This window comes from Eucyclogobius newberryi, unplaced genomic scaffold (genome assembly GCF_026437365.1).
Source record: "Eucyclogobius newberryi isolate DKJ021-1_F unplaced genomic scaffold, fEucNew1.0.hap1 SCAF_11, whole genome shotgun sequence".
Lineage (NCBI taxonomy): Eukaryota > Metazoa > Chordata > Actinopteri > Gobiiformes > Gobiidae > Eucyclogobius > Eucyclogobius newberryi.
The window spans coordinates 32433610-32453682 of record NW_027315735.1 but is presented as its reverse complement, the minus strand read 5'-3'; the positions used below and the strand labels follow the sequence as shown (position 1 = coordinate 32453682).

The 20073-nt window shown below is 44.1% G+C and overlaps 1 protein-coding gene across 2 annotated transcripts in view; it reads left to right on the top strand.

Annotated features, from left to right (window-relative positions):
* flnba (filamin B a) overlaps window positions 1-20073 on the top strand; it is a 96686-nt gene that overhangs the window by 38773 nt on the left and 37840 nt on the right. Inside the window, exons 15-29 of one of the 2 annotated variants that reach the window (XM_072439917.1) lie at window positions 553-696; window positions 7283-7406; window positions 9380-9544; window positions 10566-10652; window positions 11643-11797; window positions 12572-12689; window positions 13400-13479; window positions 14327-14506; window positions 14734-15048; window positions 16330-16432; window positions 17100-17300; window positions 17658-17831; window positions 17901-18063; window positions 18320-18480; window positions 18656-18947. In XM_072439917.1, coding sequence (XP_072296018.1) covers window positions 553-696; window positions 7283-7406; window positions 9380-9544; window positions 10566-10652; window positions 11643-11797; window positions 12572-12689; window positions 13400-13479; window positions 14327-14506; window positions 14734-15048; window positions 16330-16432; window positions 17100-17300; window positions 17658-17831; window positions 17901-18063; window positions 18320-18480; window positions 18656-18947 — 2462 coding nt within the window. Of the gene's footprint in view, window positions 1-552; window positions 697-7282; window positions 7407-9379; window positions 9545-10561; window positions 10653-11642; window positions 11798-12571; window positions 12690-13399; window positions 13480-14326; window positions 14507-14733; window positions 15049-16329; window positions 16433-17099; window positions 17301-17657; window positions 17832-17900; window positions 18064-18319; window positions 18481-18655; window positions 18948-20073 lie in introns of both variants that reach the window. The other variant, XM_072439916.1, reaches the window with a different exon arrangement.

Below are 20073 nucleotides of genomic sequence, written 5' to 3'. Positions count from 1 at the left end.
TTTTCAATTTCACCTGGAACGTTTAAAGTCACAATATGGAATCTTTTGCCATGCTAGAATAGTTATAAAGTTTTTCTTAACACCTGAAGTCTTCATTTGAAAACATTCAGTCTCAGGATTCAGGATTTTGCATGTTCATATTTTAACCAAATCAGGAGCTTTACTTTCAAATTTTCAGGGATCATTCTTTGGTATTTTTAAAAGCTTTACAGCCAATCCAAGCATGCTGTTTGGAGTTCAGACTTCAGAGAGCTACATTTGACTATATTGACTGTCTCGTTTCTGTACATTAATTTAAGATTTAACACCATTCCGTTTGTTTTTAATTAGAAATAAATGACAAAATCCAAATGAAAGCCACGATCGATCAACATAAGGGAAACAATATGATCATTGTTGGCCTCAATTTACACATCATTGTAAATTAAAGTCTAGAGAAGGTTATTTATTTGACAGAAAAGAGCGTCCTTTACTCCTCTACGGCTAAAACCAATGGATCAAAATTCAGTCATTCATGTGTTTTCACCTTAACTTGACCTGTTCTTTTTGCAGGACGCCGAGGGTGAGCCTGTGGACGTGAAGGTCGTATCTAAAGGAGACGGCCTTTACTCCTGCGCCTACACTCCCTCCGCCGCTCTAAAACATACAGTCTGCGTGTCCTGGGCGGGAGTGAGCGCCCCCAACAGCCCATTCAGGGTAAGCCCGCCGGGACCGCCCAACTATACCTCCTCCAAGCTCCTCTTTAACACCAAAAACATCACCGTGCTCGAATCCAAGTCGATAGGGGCGCTAAAGAACAAAGCTGACCCGCAGTACGAGAACGTGGTCACGATTCAAAAGGCCAGCGTCGTCCAATCGGAGCGCTCGGTTCAGTTTAAAAAGGCCACTACCGTCCGATCGGAGGCGAAAGATGGCGAGTTTGTTACAGTTGCGGGCGCCGAGGCGAACGGAAAACGTAAAAGGCCCGTTATTATTGTGATGACGTCTGTGGAGCACAGGTTCTGCTGAAATAGTTTGCTTTAATCGATGACTCAAAGGAGTTTATTTCTGAATGAAAAAATGTGGTTAGAAATACGTTTCATTCCCTTGTGGCTGCTATGATTAATCAAAGTCAAGAAATATAGTGCCAATCTAATTATTTTTTTAAATCAAATCTAAAAAAAATATATATATATATTTTGATTGTAAAACATAAAAAAGAAAAAAAAAGCCAAAATGATGGTTAATAGAAAATTGTCGCTTTAAAAATAAAATACAATTGACGAACTTTCTATATTGTAACTTTAAAGTCAAGAAAAAAGATTGATTCTTCTGTCAAATCAGACAAACGTGCCTAAAAAATAATTCAACAATATATATTTACAAAATGTGGGTCTCATTTCAAATCCTAATTTCACATATTATTCAGTTTCCTTTTGTTTTGTGTTGCCTCGAGTATTTTTCCTGCACTAATCAACCAGTATTGAATGTATTATTAATCCTTTGATCACGTTTGATTTTTGTTTTATCTCATGTCACTGTTTCAGACGGCCGCACCTCTCTGTATTGTTTACTCACTGTTTCTGTTGAACCACATTATTTTATGTTTGTCATGAGTTTGATTTACACTAACGATGCACACGAATCAGGCCGAACATTAAGACCACCGCCACGAGCCAACAAAGCCACGCCTTTCAATCACAACCAGCCAAAACATTCAACTGTTAGAACCTGGGACTGAACTGGGACTGAACCAGGGACTGAACCAGGGACTGAACCAGGGACTGAACCAGGGACTGAACCAGGGACTGAACCTGGGACTGAACTGGGACTGAACCAGGGACTGAACCAGGGACTGAACCAGGGACTGAACCAGGGACTGAACCAGGGACTGAACCAGGGACTGAACCAGGGACTGAACCAGGGACTGAACCTGGGGCTGAACCTGGGGCTGAACCAGGGACTGAACCTGGGACTGAACCTGGGACTGAACCTGGGACTGAACCAGGGACTGAACCAGGGACTGAACCTGGGGCTGAACCTGGGACTGAACCAGGGACTGAACCTGGGACTGAACCTGGGACTGAACCAGGGACTGAACCTGGGACTGAACCAGGGACTGAACCTGGGACTGAACCTGGGACTGAACCAGGGACTGAACCTGGGGCTGAACCTGGGACTGAACCAGGGACTGAACCTGGGACTGAACCTGGGACTGAACCAGGGACTGAACCTGGGACTGAACCAGGGACTGAACCTGGGACTGAACCTGGGACTGAACCAGGGACTGAACCAGGGACTGAACCTGGGACTGAACCAGGGACTGAACCAGGGACTGAACCTGGGACTGAACCTGGGACTGAACCTGGGACTGAACCTGGGACTGAACCTGGGACTGAACCTGGGACTGAACCTGGGACTGAACCAGGGACTGAACCTGGGACTGAACCTGGGACTGAACCTGGGACTGAACCTGGGACTGAACCAGGGACTGAACCTGGGACTGAACCAGGGACTGAACCAGGGACTGAACCAGGGACTGAACCAGGGACTGAACCTGGGACTGAACCAGGGACTGAACCTGGGACTGAACCTGGGACTGACTCACCGCTCCAAACTGGGAACATCTTTCAAGAGTTAAACCTTTCGAGAGACACTGACCACGTTGTCTTATGATCCATTTTTCTTACAGATTTTCCCTAATAATCGACTTTGAGGACAAATTATCCCGAAGCGCGTTACGTTTCCCTCGAGAGGACCTTTTTCAGTCGGTGGTCTTAATGTTTCGGCTGATCGGTGCTTCCACTGCCTCTGTTGTTTTCATACCAGAACGTTACTTTCTCAAACACAAAGCCAATACAAAATAATCCAAATATATATATATTGCAATAACAACACGTCTTAAACCGTCATTTGAGTGAAAACGAGTCTCTAAATCTGGGCTCATAAATGAGCTTTTATTCTAAATGTTAATAAATGTTGATTTTTCTAGTATTGACTGTCAAAAGTGCAGGAGGAATTGAATCGAACTTACAGAAAAATATGGCAAAATTCTGAATATCGAACTGATTTTGCACGTTTTGGTTGAGCTGAGTAAGTTCTGGTGTGTTTTTGTCGAATGAAAACCATTTTTATTTCTACTAACTGTAATGGAGTACAAGTTTCACGACGCGTAAAGCCCTGCACACTGCTGCTGTGTTTGATGCGGTTTGTAGCAGCTGTTCTTCCCGATGTCGTTCAGCCTCACACATTAGAACAACGACAACACACACACACACACACGCACGCGCACACACACACACACACACACACACACACACGTGCCACTGGGCCTGGCTTTTGGACGCGATCCAGGAATTTGTGAGGAAATCCTAAAGGTGGGACAGGAATGAAAAATAAAAAGGGTCTTTGTTGGTTTGAGGAAGTCTAAAAGGCAAAAGCAACTTGTAGTGTTGCCTTTTTCTTACCTTTTTGGATTTGAAAACGTGAAACATTGCGGAATAATCTCTAATTGACCACATCCAGCCGCTTTAACGCTCGAGAAAACAATATTCACAAATCGTATTCAAGAATAAGATAACCTTTATTTGTCCCACAATGGGGAAATTCCAATGTTGCAACACAGATTAGGCACAGAAACAGATTAGGCACAGAAGTATAATAATAAAAAACAGTTATCAACTTATCAAAATAATGTGGCCCCGCACATGTCGCCCCGCACATGTCGCCCCGCACATGTCGCCCCGCACATGTCGCCCCGCACATGTGACCCCGCACATGTGGCCCCGCACATGTGGCCCCGCACATGTGGCCCCGCACATGTGGCCCCGCACATGTGGCCCCGCACATGTGGCCCCGCACATGTGGCCCCGCACATGTGGCCCCGCACATGTGGCCCCGCACATGTGGCCCCGCACATGTGGCCCCGCACATGTGACCGCGCACCTATTTCAAATTGTGTTCCCGTTAAACGACATCAAACGGGATTCATTCAGACGGCCTTATTGCACAACTTATCGTTCAAAGTGACAAAAACCCAAACAACACAATGGCCCGTTCAGTCCGGTGCAAGTCTGAGTGTGTCTGAGGCATTCTTGCGCTCGCCGTCCTTAAACCTGTCTGCGGCCGCGCCCTGGGGATGAGGTAACGTGAGAAAGTGCACGGACACGCCCCGAACCTGGAACTGGAGCGAAGGAACTTGAGCCTTCTCGGTGAGGGAGAGAACTCGGGTAAAACCTTGTTAAGAAATGGCGCTTTTGGCACGGCGTTTAGCCCGTCTGCCGCGCGGTTAAATGCAGGTCGTGCGGGTCCGACGGCTCGGAACTTGATGATCTCGTGGCAAATGCACGTGAAGTGAATGGAAATGAGGAGTTATGCAAAGTGTATGAATGGCAATGACTTCAGATCAAGTTGAGACGCTTGTAATATTAGTGTTGAAGTTACAGAGAGATTCAATAAGTGTACACGTCCCCTTTTTGAGGCGAGCTGAAATGTACTCATCCAAAAACTGTTAAAAAATCAAATAAATCACTTTATTCGTCCTTTTGCGGACAGATCGCCAGCACAAATACAGACACAACACGTTCGTTTGTTCACGTTTATTCAATTATTTGTCCTGGAAATTTATTTTTCAAGATTCAAATGGCCTTTTTTTCTCTTGAATTTGACACACAGAGAAAGTGCACAGCAGACAGACACTAGTGCCAGATCTGAGGCAGGACTTTATCTGGCCTTGATTAGGGCCAAGCCTGGTCTGTAATGAGACTAAACCACGAATAAGGCTGTTCAAAATAAGAATTAACCCAAAGGAGGGTCAAAAACACGAAGAGTTTTGACTCAAAATTGAACAAATACTCTGTTAAAGCGTCAAATGTAGTGATTTTGGTCAACAAAGTGCAGATTTTTGGTCAGTTTGCATCAGTTTCTACATTTTCGTTGTGAATTTTTCATATAAACGTCACCGTGAACGTGCTAAAAACGAACGACTCCTCAAACCAAATGACAACTTCTGCTTTTGTCCGGTTCAAAAGGGCGGTGGAGTAAAAAGATACTCGGCCTCAAATGTAGTGAAGTAAAAGTAAAAAAGTATCCAAATAAACTGAAAGTACCTTTTACCAGTACATTTACTTTTGTACTTTTACTTTCCATGACTGTCACAATAATGAGTAAATCAAAGAGAACAGTATTTGCAGCTTAACATTTATTGTGTGTGACTTTTTTGCATTTCAGCTGTATAAGGTTGAATAATTAACATAACACAACTCACAAATGATACTTTAACTTACATTATTTACACTTACAGCTCATTTTACCATACGGTTCATTTGCATTTGGGTTTACTGAGATTTCTGAGTTACTGTGTAGTTCCCGGTGTTCGGCCTCGAGTGTGCCTAGTTTAGTAAAGATAATAAATACGGTAGAACATATTAAAATAAGCTAAAACATAAAAGCATTAAAACCTTTCAGCACTTTAAGTTTGGCGCTCAAATTCCTGTCACTCACATCACATACAGAGAGAAGATGACAAATACTGCACCAACTTCTAACGCAACTTTAGAGCTGAAATGTCACAATCTAAAATCGCAGTTTTAGTCTTTATTTGTGCAACTAAAGTGTCTCAGAAAGTGTGGCGAGTGGAGCGAGTCGTCGGGTTAGAGTCACACCCAGACCTTTGCTTTGGCAGCGCTTGCATCAGGGAAGACGGCTGTAAACAAACCTGAGTGTCACGCCTCCAGCTGAAAGGCCCCGCGCTGGCAGAGGGCGGGGCTAAAACGGGGCTAAAGCAGGTCTAAAACGGGGCTAAAGCAGGGCTAAAACGGGGCTAAAGCAGGTCTAAAACGGAGCTAAAGCAGGGCTAAAATGGGACAAAAGCAGGGCTAAAACTGGACTAAAGCAGGGCTAAAACGGGGCTAAAGCAGGGCTAAAACGGGGCTAAAGCAGGTCTAAAACGGGGCTAAAGCAGGGCTAAAATGGGACAAAAGCAGGGCTAAAACTGGACTAAAGCGGGGCTAAAACAGAGCTAAAACAGGTCTAAAACAGGGCTAAAATGGGACTAAAACGGGGCTAAAGCAGGTCTAAAACAGGGCTAAAATGGGACTAAAACGGGGCTAAAACGGGGCTAAAGCAGGTCTAAAACAGGACTTAAGCGGGACTAAGACGGGACTAAAACAGGGCTAAAACAGGACTAAAGCAGTGTTACAGTAGGGCTAAAACAGGACTAAAGCAGGGCTAAAGCAGGGCTAAAACAGGGCTAAAGCAGGGCTAAAGCAGGGCTAAAGCAGGGCTAAAACAGGGCTAAAGCAGGGCTAAAGCAGGGCTAAAGCAGGGCTAAAACAGGGCTAAAACAGAACTAAAGCAGTGTTACAGTAGGACTAAAGCAGTACTAAAGCAGGACTAAAATGGGCTAAAACAGGACTAAAGCAGGGTTAAAACTGGCTAAAAAGGACTAAAATGGGGCTAAAATGGGCTAAAACAAGATTGACCCAGAATGAAAGACTGCATTGGTCCTCGGTCTCATCCAAACCAATCTACATCTGTTTTATTGTAAATTTAGTCTGTTTCATTCCACTTGCAGTGATTCCTTAATCTCCTCCCGAGTCTTGTCTTGCTTTAGTCTGTGAATAGTCCTGATTTAGTCCGCTTTAGACCTGTTCAATCTCCACCCGGACCATTTAAACCCACCCGGTCAAATGTTTCACTTTTCTATGCAATGTATTACCCTTTTGTTCCTTTTTTAAATAACTCTACTAATCACCTCACCCGTGTTCACCCCATGATTTCACTCATCCATGTTTCAATAAATTCAGATCTATAATTTTTAAACGCATTGTGTAGTTTTTCCCCTTTTTGTGTTGCTTCTTTGATCTAAACTTTGTAGAAACTGCAACTTCTTTCTTTTGCCAAATCTGAAGAATCCAAATATAAACTGCCATATATTTGACATTAATGAAGTCGACAATGAAACACACTCTTTATGTTGTTCAATATATTTAGCAAGTATCATTTTGTAATGGTTTAAATGAGTAGATTCCAGCTCTTTACTGAAGACGAGACGTTTACTTGGTTTGATTTCATGTTAGAAAAGTCTTTTTTCTTTAGCTTTAAGAATATTTAAACATATGACTTCAAAGCTGGAGCCCTTTCCACCTCGGCTCTGGCTGTAACGTGCTCTTTCCCCTTTGAATCGCCTTTTGAAATCGCAGCGTGAAGACGTTGACCCGTGTGGTTGCCGTGGAAGGTAATCCGCTTCTTGTCAGAGCACGTTTGAAAGTATTAACGGGGTCTAAACGTTTGCCGTTTGCAGGTGACCGTGGGCAAGGGGAGCCACCCGAGCAACGTGCGCGTGTCGGGCCCCGGGGTGGAGCGCGCCGGGCTCAAGGCCAACGAGCCCACGCACTTCACCGTGGACTGCTCCGGAGCCGGCGATGGTGAGGAACCACAGGAACCGCAGGAGATTAGGCCCTTTCCAGTGACGTTTGGACACCTGGCCGTTGGTTTATTAGCACTGACACAGCTATATTTACACTTGATTGTTTTCTAAAATGCAGAAAAATGTATGGGACTAGTTATACACCACAAAATTACACCTTGAAACTAGAAAAAATACAGTTGTTTTAGGTAAAAATGTCCTTGAAATAAGTGAAATTATAAATACTCTTGCGTATTTAGCGTTTATTTTGTAGAAATGTCCTCAATCTAGACAAAAGATCAAACTTATCTTGTTTTAAAGTGACGTATTAAGTTTTTTTTAAACTTTATTTTGTGTATTTATACCTGTTGTACATTTAAATAATTTGTTTACGTGTCTGATGTTTTAGCCATTCACGCGCGTTCTCACTGAAGACGGCACAACATGTCTCAATTGAAACTGCAATTTGAACGATCCAATCGCTACATTCAGCCATAGTTTTCAGAATGATTAAAAATGAGAACCGCTGCATTAAAAACTAAATATTATATATTTTGGTTGATCCTCAAAACCCTCAAATATCCCACGTGTTTGTGGGAAAAAGAGGCCAGGGATGAATCATTCCGGAAAAATATAAAATTGCAATTATTCTGATGAGGATAATTGCAATTTCTGTTTTGTTTGTGGGATTTTGTTCAAACTTCATCGTTCCAAACACGTTCAAGAGCGTAACATTTTGAGAAAAGACCGGATTCAAACCAAACTAATACAAAAATCCCCTGCATTTTAGAACACATTTTCTCTGAACTAAAGCGTCTGCAGGTTTTCTTTACACAATCGAACGGGATGACATGGGAATTGCGTTAGCTTAATAACTGAAGAGTCTTACGTTTACCAATCGGGACTATTCAAAAAAACATGGAATTAAGTCCTGAAACGCTCAAACTTCTCTCGGATGTTAAAGCTCCTGGACGTGTTCGAACTTTGAACTGAATCCTCATTTTTAAAACCGAAACCACAAATCCAGTGTTTGTGAATCCATATTTCAGTGCAGCGTCTGTGTCGGTGGGAGGTGCGTTTGACCCAGTTTTGGTCTCATTCCCTTCGAAGTTGAAATTCCATTAATGATTGACACGCGACGTAAGGCCTTGGTTTCGCTTCCGAGTGAACTGTGACCAAACCTTCAGGAACGGGTTTTCTTTTCAAGCAATCTTTTTACAGATGAACAAAATCAAGACATGACTTTGCAGCAGCAGAACAAGCAACACGAGTTAAATCTATTTTGTTAATCTCACAATCAGTAAATGGCCATTACTTTCCTCAACGACGTCTTTCAAATGAGGCGTTCGACTGGATTCCTCGACAGAATCAGAAAAGAGTCTCGTTAAAGCCTATTTTAAATGAGTAATGATGATAATGATCCCATCTCTGGACCCAACATAAACACACCAGGAAGTAACTGTAACTGGGTTAGAGCTCCTCCTAGTGGCCACTCGTGAAACAAGGCCAGTCTTTTGTGCAGTTTGAAAAGAAAACTCGAACTTTGGAACGCTGTCGACTGAAAAGCTTATCAGGCGGCTAAAGACGCGCTCTGCCAACCGATTAGTCGACTGAAAAGCAAAAACCCTCAAAACTATAAAGCATTTGACCATATTATTGACCCAAAGACTACAACAACCATGCCAAAACGATTTCATGAACAAGAGTACATGGAGACGGTGTATTTATGCTTTAAAAGGAAGATTAAACGCATGATAATCTTCCACATCTTTAGCCATTGTCCTATATATAAGTTCATATCGTCTTCATGAAATAATAACACACTTTGGTTGACAAAGACGCCACAATTCAGTCCAGTCCAGACCCACAGCCCTAGAACTCTGTGTTTTTACTGCTTGTAGATTTCGTAGATTGGTGGTCGCGGTTGAGCAAACGTCAGACAAAATGGAACGTAAAGCGACGCCCGTTGTTTGTTTGTTGTTTTGTTTCCAGGCGACGTGAGCGTGGGGATAAAGTGCGACGTCAACATGGTCGGAGACAGCGAGGCCGACGTGGACTTCGACATCATTCCCAACGCCAACGACACCTTCACCGTGAAATACGTGCCGCCCGCCGCCGGACGCCTCACGGTCAAAGTGCTGTTCACGGACAAGGCACGTGGCGGGCCGCGCTTTTGTCTCGTTAATGGGCTCGTTTTGAATGAAATCGGGCGACGAAAAGCCTCGAGTTGGAGTCCTGCATGAACGTGGGGCGTCTTCTCTGTGTGGCGTTTGCGTGTTGCCCAAAAAATGCATTGCTCAAATTGGATTTATATTGATTTAAGCATTTTTTACCTTTTTAAATCAGTGGTTCCCAAAGTGGGGGTCGGGACCCCCTGGTGGGTCGCAAAGCATGAGCTGGGGGTCGCGAGATGATTTCAAGACAGTGGTGAAATTAGGCCAGACAACACAATAAGCTACTGAAATAAATCAAATTAAACCTAATTTGAAATGCTTTACAACTTGAAACTATTACAGAAATCTATTTAATTTACCTGTAGGGGTCGTGAGTCAGTGTCGTGGTTATTCCGGGGGTCCCAGTCTGACAAGTTTGAGAACCCGTTGACTTATTGGACACATTATTTTAGTATTTCTGGTTCAATTGCATTGTTTTTCATTGTTTAAAATTGTACTGATCGTTCAGAGACAAATGATCACTCAGTCTGAGATCACTTACATATTAACAAAGGCAGTAGCACACAAGTTCTGAAATAACAATAAAATATCATTTATAAAATAACAATAACAATAAAATATCCTCATGGATGTTCAATAATGGTCAAATCTACCTTTATTTTGTGATTTACGCATGTGATGTCGATTGTCTTGGGTCGCGAAGGCTTGTGACTTTTAAAATACGGGTCCCAAGAAAAATAGTTTGGGAAACACTGTTTTAAATGCTAAATTACCTTTTTTTGAGCTTTTAGCCATGTTCTAGTTTTGTTTCCGCAGCAAAATCTTACCTGGAGTTAGTTTAATTAATACTGTTTACAAGCTCATCTTCTCTACGCTTCTCTGAGCATCAAAAAACACTCAGTTTCAATCCATAAATCGTCACAAACTCGACAAAATGGCATAACGGCCGAAGTGCTCCAAATTTACGCTTGACTGTCTTCTATTTTGTATTGGCCGACAGGAAGTGCCTCAGAGCCCGTTCATCGTCAAAGTGGATCCTTCTCACGAGGCGTCCAGAGTCAAAGCTGAGGGACCGGGACTTTCTCGAACAGGTCAGTTTGGAAAAGACGATCGACGACTGATCATTGTTCACCTTTAGTGTCTCTGCTGCTCCTAAAGACCCTAAGATCAGGTTTCCTTTAAGACCCTTTACAGTTATTGCACTTTGCACCTTTTGGCCCAGTCGCCCTTGGAAACTATATCTTGATCTTAGTGGGTCTTTTTCCGGTTTAATAAAAGTTAAAACCTTCAATTTCTATTTGATACTTTTTACAATCTTCATGCATATACAACAACACGTGCCATAAACACATCTACACAACAACACGTGCCGTAAACACATCTACACAACAACACGTGCCGTAAACACATCTACACAACAACACGTGCTCTAAACACATATTCATGTGCAATTACGGTCGTGATCACATGCAATGGTATTTATTTATTTATTTATTTAATCTTTATTATTTTCCCCTCCATCCCTTGTTGGGAAATGGGAGTTTTTGTCTATAGGAGTTTTTGTTTATAAGAGTTTTTGTTTATAAGAGTTCTTCTATTGAGAGTGCTTTTCAAACTTCCTGTAAGTGATCTGTTCTTTTCTTCTGTATCTACCTGCGTTGCAACAATGAAATTTCCCCATGTGTGGACAATAAAGGATTATCTTATCTTATCTTAACAACACATGCCGTAAACACAACACTGTGAATATTGAGTAGATCTCCTCTAATAAAACTAAAGTTTCCTCAAGCCGAGATTGAAACGTCCAGAGTAATCTCCCTATAACAAGTGTATTATGTGATATTGCTGTATTTTTGTATTTAATTGACGGTCTTTACACGTTTTTCACAACATTTTGAGGCACATTTTAGAACACTCCTGATAAATAGAATGAATATTGTCAGATTTTTGAACGCGTGCACAAAATCCATTCATGTTTTAGGTGTTTTTCTAAATGCGTCACATAAATCCAGGGCACGTTCTCACCTTTGGCTCTGGCTCTGTCTCTGTCTGACGTGTGTTTTGCGCCCTCTGCTGGCCAGGAGTGGAGAGTGGGAAGCCGACTCACTTCACTGTAGTGACCAAAGGGGCAGGAAAAGCTCCTCTGGACGTTTCCTTCTCGCCTCCGGTGAAGGACTTTGAGATCATAGACAACTACGACTACTCCCAGACCGTCAAGTACACTCCAGCCAACAAGGTACGGGGCGCGAAAGTATGAACGTCAATAATACGCCGTGTTTTTAAAGGGGACATATCGTGCGACTTCAATGAGCCAACACCGCTTTCTCATTACTCATTTACTCAAAGTTGCAGTGTGACTGATTCCTGCATGTTTAGTTAATCCTGTTTTGTCTTGTAACTGAGGCCCGAGTGCTGGGGAAAGTCCCGTTTCCACTTACCCCCTATCCCCGCCCACATCCCTGTACGTAGTTGTGATTCTCTGACAGACATGTGGGATTAAATAATGTCACGTAGCCAAAAAACATGTAAACAACACTTTGCGGCGGTGAAATATCATGTCACTACTTAGAGGCGGGGCTTATCAGTGCCACAGTCGTGAACAGGAAGTCAATGGATCCGTTTCTTTTTTCTCTTTCTGTTATTTAGCCATTTTAGATCAATATTATGTTTTCACGATAAACAAAATGTCAAATTGTGATTTGCCTATGTCGCGGTTTAATACCATCGTCCTGGAAACAAAGCCGGATACGTCTCCTTTAATGCACGATGATGGTTTAATGGCGTTTTGTTTAATACCATCGTCCTGGAAACAAAGCCGGATACGTCTCCTTTAATGCACGATGATGGTTTAATGGCGTTTTGTTTAATACCATCGTCCTGGAAACAAAGCCGGATACGTCTCCTTTAATGCACGATGATGGTTTAATGGCGTTTTGCGTCGCGCTCGCTCTTCAGTAACGCCACACGTGTCGTCGAGCCCGCTCTTATCGTAACGTCTGGTGTTTTTCAGGGAGAGATGACGGTGGACGTGACGTATGGAGGCGACCCGATCTCCAGAAGCCCCTTCACCGTGGGCGTGGCGGCCCCTCTGGACCTGAGCAAAGTCTCCGTGGACGACCTCGGCGGACGTGAGTGCAAATATCGGAGTGAACCGTAAACTTGACACTGTGAACAGAGGCGCTGCAGGTTTTACGAGACACTTGGACAAACGTTTCAACATGTACAATCCACTAGATGGCGCTGACACTTACACACTCGATCTTCACTGACTGCCGTGTATTTGATTGTACACGTTTTATGTTATAAATTGTCCAATATTAAAGCCTTAAAAAAAGCATAAAACGGCTTAACGAAGACATTGTGCTTTTGTCTGCTTTATAGTTATTAATAATAATAATAATCTCTGGCTTTATTATTGGATTGTTATTATTTTTTAGACATTTAGTTGGGCTGAGGGTTTTAGTAAGACCCCCCGCTACGTTTTGTGTAACCATTTTGATATTGTACACTTTATTTTTTTAATGATGAACCTGAATTGATGAATAATAGATCACATCAGCCATAGTTTAAAGACATTTGCTTCTGAGTATTTGTTTGCCCTTTGCCACGTGCTTGGCTTTGAATGTGGCTCACCTCTGATCTAAAGTTGAAAGAAACAAGTCGGCTCACTTCCACGGCGTCTTGTCCACGTTAGATTAAAGATTATGCCCGAATAACTCATTTCAACACCACTTTGAGAGTGTAAAGGAGAAGGGGAAACTATTGTAACACGGTTTAAATCTCTCAAACGACAACGATCTATTGAACAACGGGAGGTTTTTCATGATTGTCGTTTCAGGAGTGGAGGTGGGGCAGGAGCAGCAGTTCACCATCGACACTAAAGGAGCAGGAGGACAAGGTCAACTGGAGGTGGCGCTGGTGAGTCCCGACTATTGAGACATTTATTTTCCAGCAGTGCCTCCAGCTCGGATTGTGATGCAAAATCGAAGCTTTAGAATGAAGCAAAGTGACGTGAAGTGTATTTTTTACCAGTGCAATTCTTTGTCATAATTTGGATTCAGGACTAAGTGGACTAAGCAGCTTCCCAACTCACCAGAGGGCCCCCCAAGAGGGCCCCCCAAAAGTGCCTGAAATAATTAATACAAACTAAGATTTTTTGCATTACTTTAGCAAAATAACAATAACATTACATTCATCAGAATACAGGAAAAAAGTGAATTTAATCATGTGTGTTCTGGTGTTCTTTGCCTTTACCGTTTGTTTTTGGTGAGGGCCCCTTAGACAAATCTTCTTTAGGACCTCCCAAAAGGGCCCTAATCCGACCACTGTTTAGATTTGCAGGATTAATCGAGCAAATCATCAGATGAGACCGGACCTACTCAGCCCAGCTTTAGTCCAGTCCTTGATTAGCTCCAGTTTAGCCCTAGTCCTGGTTCAGACCCGGCTCAGACCCGGCTCAGACCCCGTTCAGACCCGGTTCAGACCCGGCTCAGACCCGGCTCAGACCCCGTTCAGACCCGGTTCAGACCCGGTTCAGACCCCGTTCAGACCCGGTTCAGACCCCGTTCAGACCCGGTTCAGACCCGGTTCAGACCCCGTTCAGACCCGGTTCAGACCCCGTTCAGACCCGGTTCAGACCCGGTTCAGACCCCGTTCAGACCCGGTTCAGACCCCGTTCAGACCCCGTTCAGACCCCGTTCAGACCCGGTTCAGACCCGGTTCAGACCCGGTCCTGTTGTTTGAGGTGGTGTTTCTCTGTCCTCAGCTGAGCCCGAGTCAGAAGACGATGCCGTGCAGGCTGGAGCTGGTGTCCGCAGGTCTCCAGAGGGTCCGCTTCACTCCCGCAGAAGAGGGGCTTTACTCGGTGAACGTGGCCTACGACGGACACCCGATCCCAGGCAGCCCCTTCCCCGTGGAGGCCCAGCTGCCCCCGGACCCCAGCAAGGTCCGCACATTATTTATCTGAAAAGGAACATTAGTCGACATGAAATCCTGTAAATGTGCCAGAGTTGGATGATATCATGTTTGCATTGTCCCTTTTGTCTGTAAAATGTGAAAAGAGCAGTATAAAAGTGAATACAAAATGACAAATTACAAAAATATGCTACAATATATACAATGACATACAATCGGTGATGAAAGTTTAGTGAATAACGGAGTGTCGTTCTGCAGGTGAAGGCGTCCGGCCCCGGCCTGAAGGGGGGGCTGGTGGGCTCCCCCGCTCACTTCTCCATCGACACAAACGCGGCGGGGACCGGCGCTCTGGGTCTGACCGTGGAGGGTCCGACCGAAGCCAACATCGAGTGCTCGGACAACGGGGACGGCACCTGCTCCGTGTCCTACCTGCCCACGGAGCCCGGCGAGTACCTGGTCAACATCCTGTTCGAGGGTGTGCACGTGCCGGGGTCGCCCTTCTCCGTCCCCGTGCACAGACCCTTCGACCCGTCCCAAGTCCAGGCCTCGGGGTCCGGACTCAAGAGGGCCAAGGTGAGGGCCGGCGCGCTCCGTGTTCCGAACTGTGGCCTGATCCTCGGCCCTGCAGTAGAACCGTATGGAGTTGGACAGATGCAGAATTAGCTTCATGTGCAGAATATACTTCCTGTTGGACTCCAGGACAGACAGTTGTACTTTCAGTTTGAGAGAGGAATGCTAGGAGTGCTCCGGATCACACGGAAAAGTAATGTCAGAAAGAACAAGTGCTCGTCGAGGTCCTTGAGGGCAAGAAATGTGGAAGAAAAGAGAAAAAGTCTTCATCAAGGCAAAGTTTACTAGAAAATACAAGTTTCTAGAGATTTGAAGAGCTCGTAGTTGTAATTCCAAACACTCGGAGGGTAGATGCACTACACTAGGAAACGTGTAAATACAAATAAATAAAACTCATATCGAGTAAATCTATCTAAAATATATATAAGAGATAAGGTATGATCCTAGTGTTTTTGTGTTCGGGTCATGAATACCAGGAGTTGACTCTTAACAGTTGTTGCTATGGAGGTTGTGAGTGAAAAAGGTGGAGAATCAATGGTCTAGATGTCTACATTCATGGATGCATTTCATTTATGTATTTGTTAAAATATTTATGATCTGTACATTTATGCAGAGGTGGGTAGTACCGTATTTTCCAGACTATATGTCATTTTTTCATAGTTTTGCCCGGGGTGTGACTTATACTTATATTTATACTTTTATACTTATACTTATACTCAGAGCGACTTATATGTGATATTATTTGTTATTTTCACACTTGCAACTGCATTTCATACTCCAGTGCAACTTATATATGTTTTTTTCTTCGTTACGTTTTCATGAAATAGTCGTTCTTGGAGTAACGGTCTGACTCATTTACTTTCACTCTTTTGGTAAAGCTACAAGTGAAAACCTTTTATAGTTGACAAAATGAAATTACATGAACAGTGTTTCTTGCACCGCTCCTTCAGATATGATTTTTTTCTCATTTTTGTGTCCCTCAGTTTGAAAATAATGTTTTGTTACGTTCATTATTAATTCAATTCGTTATAAACCAGATGTTACGTCCAGACAGTTACTTTTAAAGTCACTCTTACTTGAGCAATAGTTTAAGTACAATTTTTGGATACTCGACCCACCTCTGCATTTGTTTATGGTCGTTTTGGCCCTCCACAGTGATTCACATTTGTCCCACTTTATTTTAGTGACCTTTGTTTACCCTGAATCTGTGAGGAAAGTGAATGTATCTGATCCTCGTCCTGAACACACGACGTGAGGCCGAGTTTAAATCCTTGGTCCGTGCAGGTTGGAGAGGTGAGCGTGGTGAACGTGGACTGCTCCAAAGCTGGACCGGGTCAGCTGACTCTGGAGGCCGAACCGGACCCTTCCTCTGCAGCGAAGGGGGCAGGTCAGAGAATAACCTGTCACCTTTCTTTCTTTCTTTCTTTCTTTCTGACTAAAACTGCCACCCAGAACACGTGTAGTTGTCTGTGCAACGATATCTCAGTTTAAAAAGTCTGTTCTGTGTTTTTAGAATATAAATGTTCATAATTTGGAGGAAAAATGTCCTGACAGAGGCGGGTAGAGCTCCACAAACGTAGCATTGCATGTCATTTAAACACTTTCAAGCAGAATTAGGAACATTTTCACCTTATCTCTGTAAGTAGCAGTACGTGTGATGGCTACATATGTTTGAAGTGCCCGTCGTCTCCACCTGCTGTCTCTGAGCAGAAAACATTTACCAATATCGGCCTGAGGCCTGGGAAACCCGGGTTCTTTTTTCAAGTCTTGCCACGTTAAATGATTTTCCATATAATTATATTTCCTTACTTCACTGAAAAACAAAGAGAAGATTTTGTGTCTGTTCTTTGACTGTGTAATTTCACAAGAGCGCTGCAGGGGGAGCTCTATATATATTGACATTATATAGCCCTGTTTTTACATGATTGTAGTGTTGAATATGGCCCGGCTTCAAACACCTTCCCCTGAAACATTGCCTCAGCGTCATTGAAGGATGGGTCAAATGCAGTGGACAAATCCCCCCCCCCCGACACTCACGTGAACCTCTGTTTCAGGCGGTAAGGTGAAGACGGAGGTGGTGGACAATCTGGACGGGACGTACTCGGTCACATATGTCCCGCTCACGGCCGGACTCTACACTCTGATGCTGAAGTACGGCGGGCAGACGGTCCCCGGGTTTCCGGCCAAAGTGTCGGTGGACCCCGCGGTGGACACGTCCCAAATCAAGACGTTCGGGCCCGGCGTCGACGGAACAGGTACAGATTCAAACGCCCGGGCTGTACATCGTAGTGTTCAGCGCAGGTTTTAGCAGGTTCACCTACGTTGGGAAAGTAACGTTTAATTTATTTGTAGAGCTTATTTACGGCACTTCAGTGGATAATGTTGTTTAAAGATATAAAGATTTGACATATTGGGATCGTATGTATGCTTTGGCAGCATCAAATTGAAAGATTGAGTGGTATGAACGTCTGTACTTTTAAATGTATTCCTATTTGAATCTCTTACGATGTTTATTTGATTTCTATTTTCGTGCAAAGGTGTAAATGTTTTATAACGTGTGCCGGCGTTCACGTCAGTGGCCTCTCCTTCAGTCGACTCCCTCTGTGTTGCAGCCGTGCACAGAGAAGCCACCACTTCCTTCACGGTCGATGCGCGGCCCGTGAATCGTCAAGGAGGAGATCACGTGACCGCCGAAGTCAGGAACCCGTCCGGCGCTCAGACCGAGACCGTCGTCACGGACAACAAGGACGGCACCTACAGTCTGGAGTACACGCCGTTCGAGAGCGGTAAACACCACTGGCGGGTGAAAGCGGCGTCCACATGCAGGTTCCTGACGTCACTTCCTGTTTCCTCAGGCCTGCACAGCGTCAACGTGCTGTTCGACGACACGCCGGTCCCCAACAGCCCCTTCAGGGTCTCTGTGTCCGAGGGCTGTGATCCAAGTCGAGTCCTGGCCTCTGGACCGGGTCTGGAGCAGGGTCTGACCGATCAGACCAACCACTTCAATATCATCACCAGGTATCCACTCGACACAGATGAGATATGTGCTCATCATACTAATGTTTTATTTATTCAGCTCTATTGGGACGCTCGCAGAGGCTTTACCTTTACATTTTGATTGTGTCTTTTAACTAAGAATACGTTGAGGAGGTTAAAGACGCAGACAAATGTGAAAGGACGGCACAGTTCTCCACAAAAGTCCAAACTTAAAGTTATACGACGAGCACTGCGTCAACCGAGCCTGTTCTAACCGTGCTTGCCCGTTTGCCCACAGGGGGGCGGGTATCGGAGGCCTGGGCATCACGGTGGAGGGTCCGTCCGAGTCTAAAATGTCCTGTAAAGACAACAAAGACGGCAGCTGCAGCGTGGAGTACACGCCCTTCAGTCCTGGAGTCTATGACGTGAACATCACCTACGGCGGACAGCACATCCCGGGTCAGATTTGATGGTTTTTACTGTTTTTACAAGTCATGCTATAGTGAAAGGAAACGATAGTTCTCCATCAAAGCTCCGCCCGGCAGATGGCGTAACGAGAAACAACAGAATGACAAGGATTAAATGTGACGTGTGAGAAGAGTTGAGCTGAATCACTCTCTTTTTGCCGTGGCAGGAAGTCCGTTCAAGGTCCCGGTGAAGGATGTGGTGGATCCCAGTAAACTGAAGGTGTCCGGGCCGGGCGTGGGCTCGGGAGTGCGGGCCGCGATCCCACAATGCTTCACTGTGGACTGCAGGCGGGCGGGGGAGGCGGAGCTTGCCGTGAGCGTGAAGGGGCCCAAAGGGGTGACCGAGGACGTGGAGGTGACGCAGAACCCGGACGGGACCCACAGTGTGAAGTACACGCCCTCCGTCGAAGGGCTTTACTCTGTGGGAGTCAAGTACAACCAGCAGGACGCCCCCCGCAGGTCAGTGTGAGGAGGACGCTGTGCGCTTGAGATTTCAGTACCATATGTCAGACTTGATGATCTATTATGTTTGGGCAGGTTTCATGTGTAGATCTGAAAAGTTCAATTTTTTTAATGGAAAGAGTAAAAAAAAAAGTGCCTGTAAATGTCTGTTTGAGGTTCAAGTGTCGCCCCCGAAACGAGCATGAACCATAAACAAAAAGGGCAGAAATATGATATGATTTTAGCTCCTTGTTTAGAAGATTACACTAGATTTGTATCATTTAAAATATAAACAAACTGCTCAGTATTCTTTATAAAACACTTGCATTATTATCCATTTTTTATACATATTTTAGTCATGATCACTGGATGCACTGGATCCCGTCATTTGCAGAAGTAAAAGTAGTAGAATGTGATCTTTCAAGCCTGACATACTTGACTTTGCTTCCACCTTGTCAACTTTTGGTTCTTTCGGCCTCAAGAAGACTCAAACACACACAGGCTTGAACCGTTTATGGCGGCGGTCGACAAAAGGCATTTGTGGCTGTCTAAAGACCGGCCCTGTGCCTCTGATTTATGTATTTATTGACCTTTATTTAACCAGGATAGTTGAGATGAGATAAGGAATCAGAATCAGAGAAGGTTTATTGTCAATGAACAAAATTCTTAAACATTGGAACTTGCTTTGGTGATTCAGTGCAGCAAAATAAAGCAATAATAAAACAATAAGTCAAAAAGAAAAACAATTTAAATCTGCTATGGGATAAAAATAAGCTTAGTATGTACACAAAATGTACAGTTGTCAACCGTTTGCAGTACAAGGAAGCTCTTAATCTCGACTAAAAGTGGGTGCGAGTCTGTTGAAATCTCTCAGAACTATGACTTTTCTCTCTATCTGACCCTGTGTTTGACTCCGCCCGCTCTGACCAGAACACAAGCTTTAAACTGAGTTCACGCGAAAACAAATATTGACACAGAAAAGTGCCAGTAAAAGGCACATTTGTGTGGAAAAATGTCAAATAAACACGCTCCATCATGCTCAGTTCTATTCCTTATACTTTCTGCCGTCGTGCATGTGAATAATGAACGATTCCAATGAAATAAGTCATCGACGCATAAAACCTTTGGCCACCGACGCCGTTGC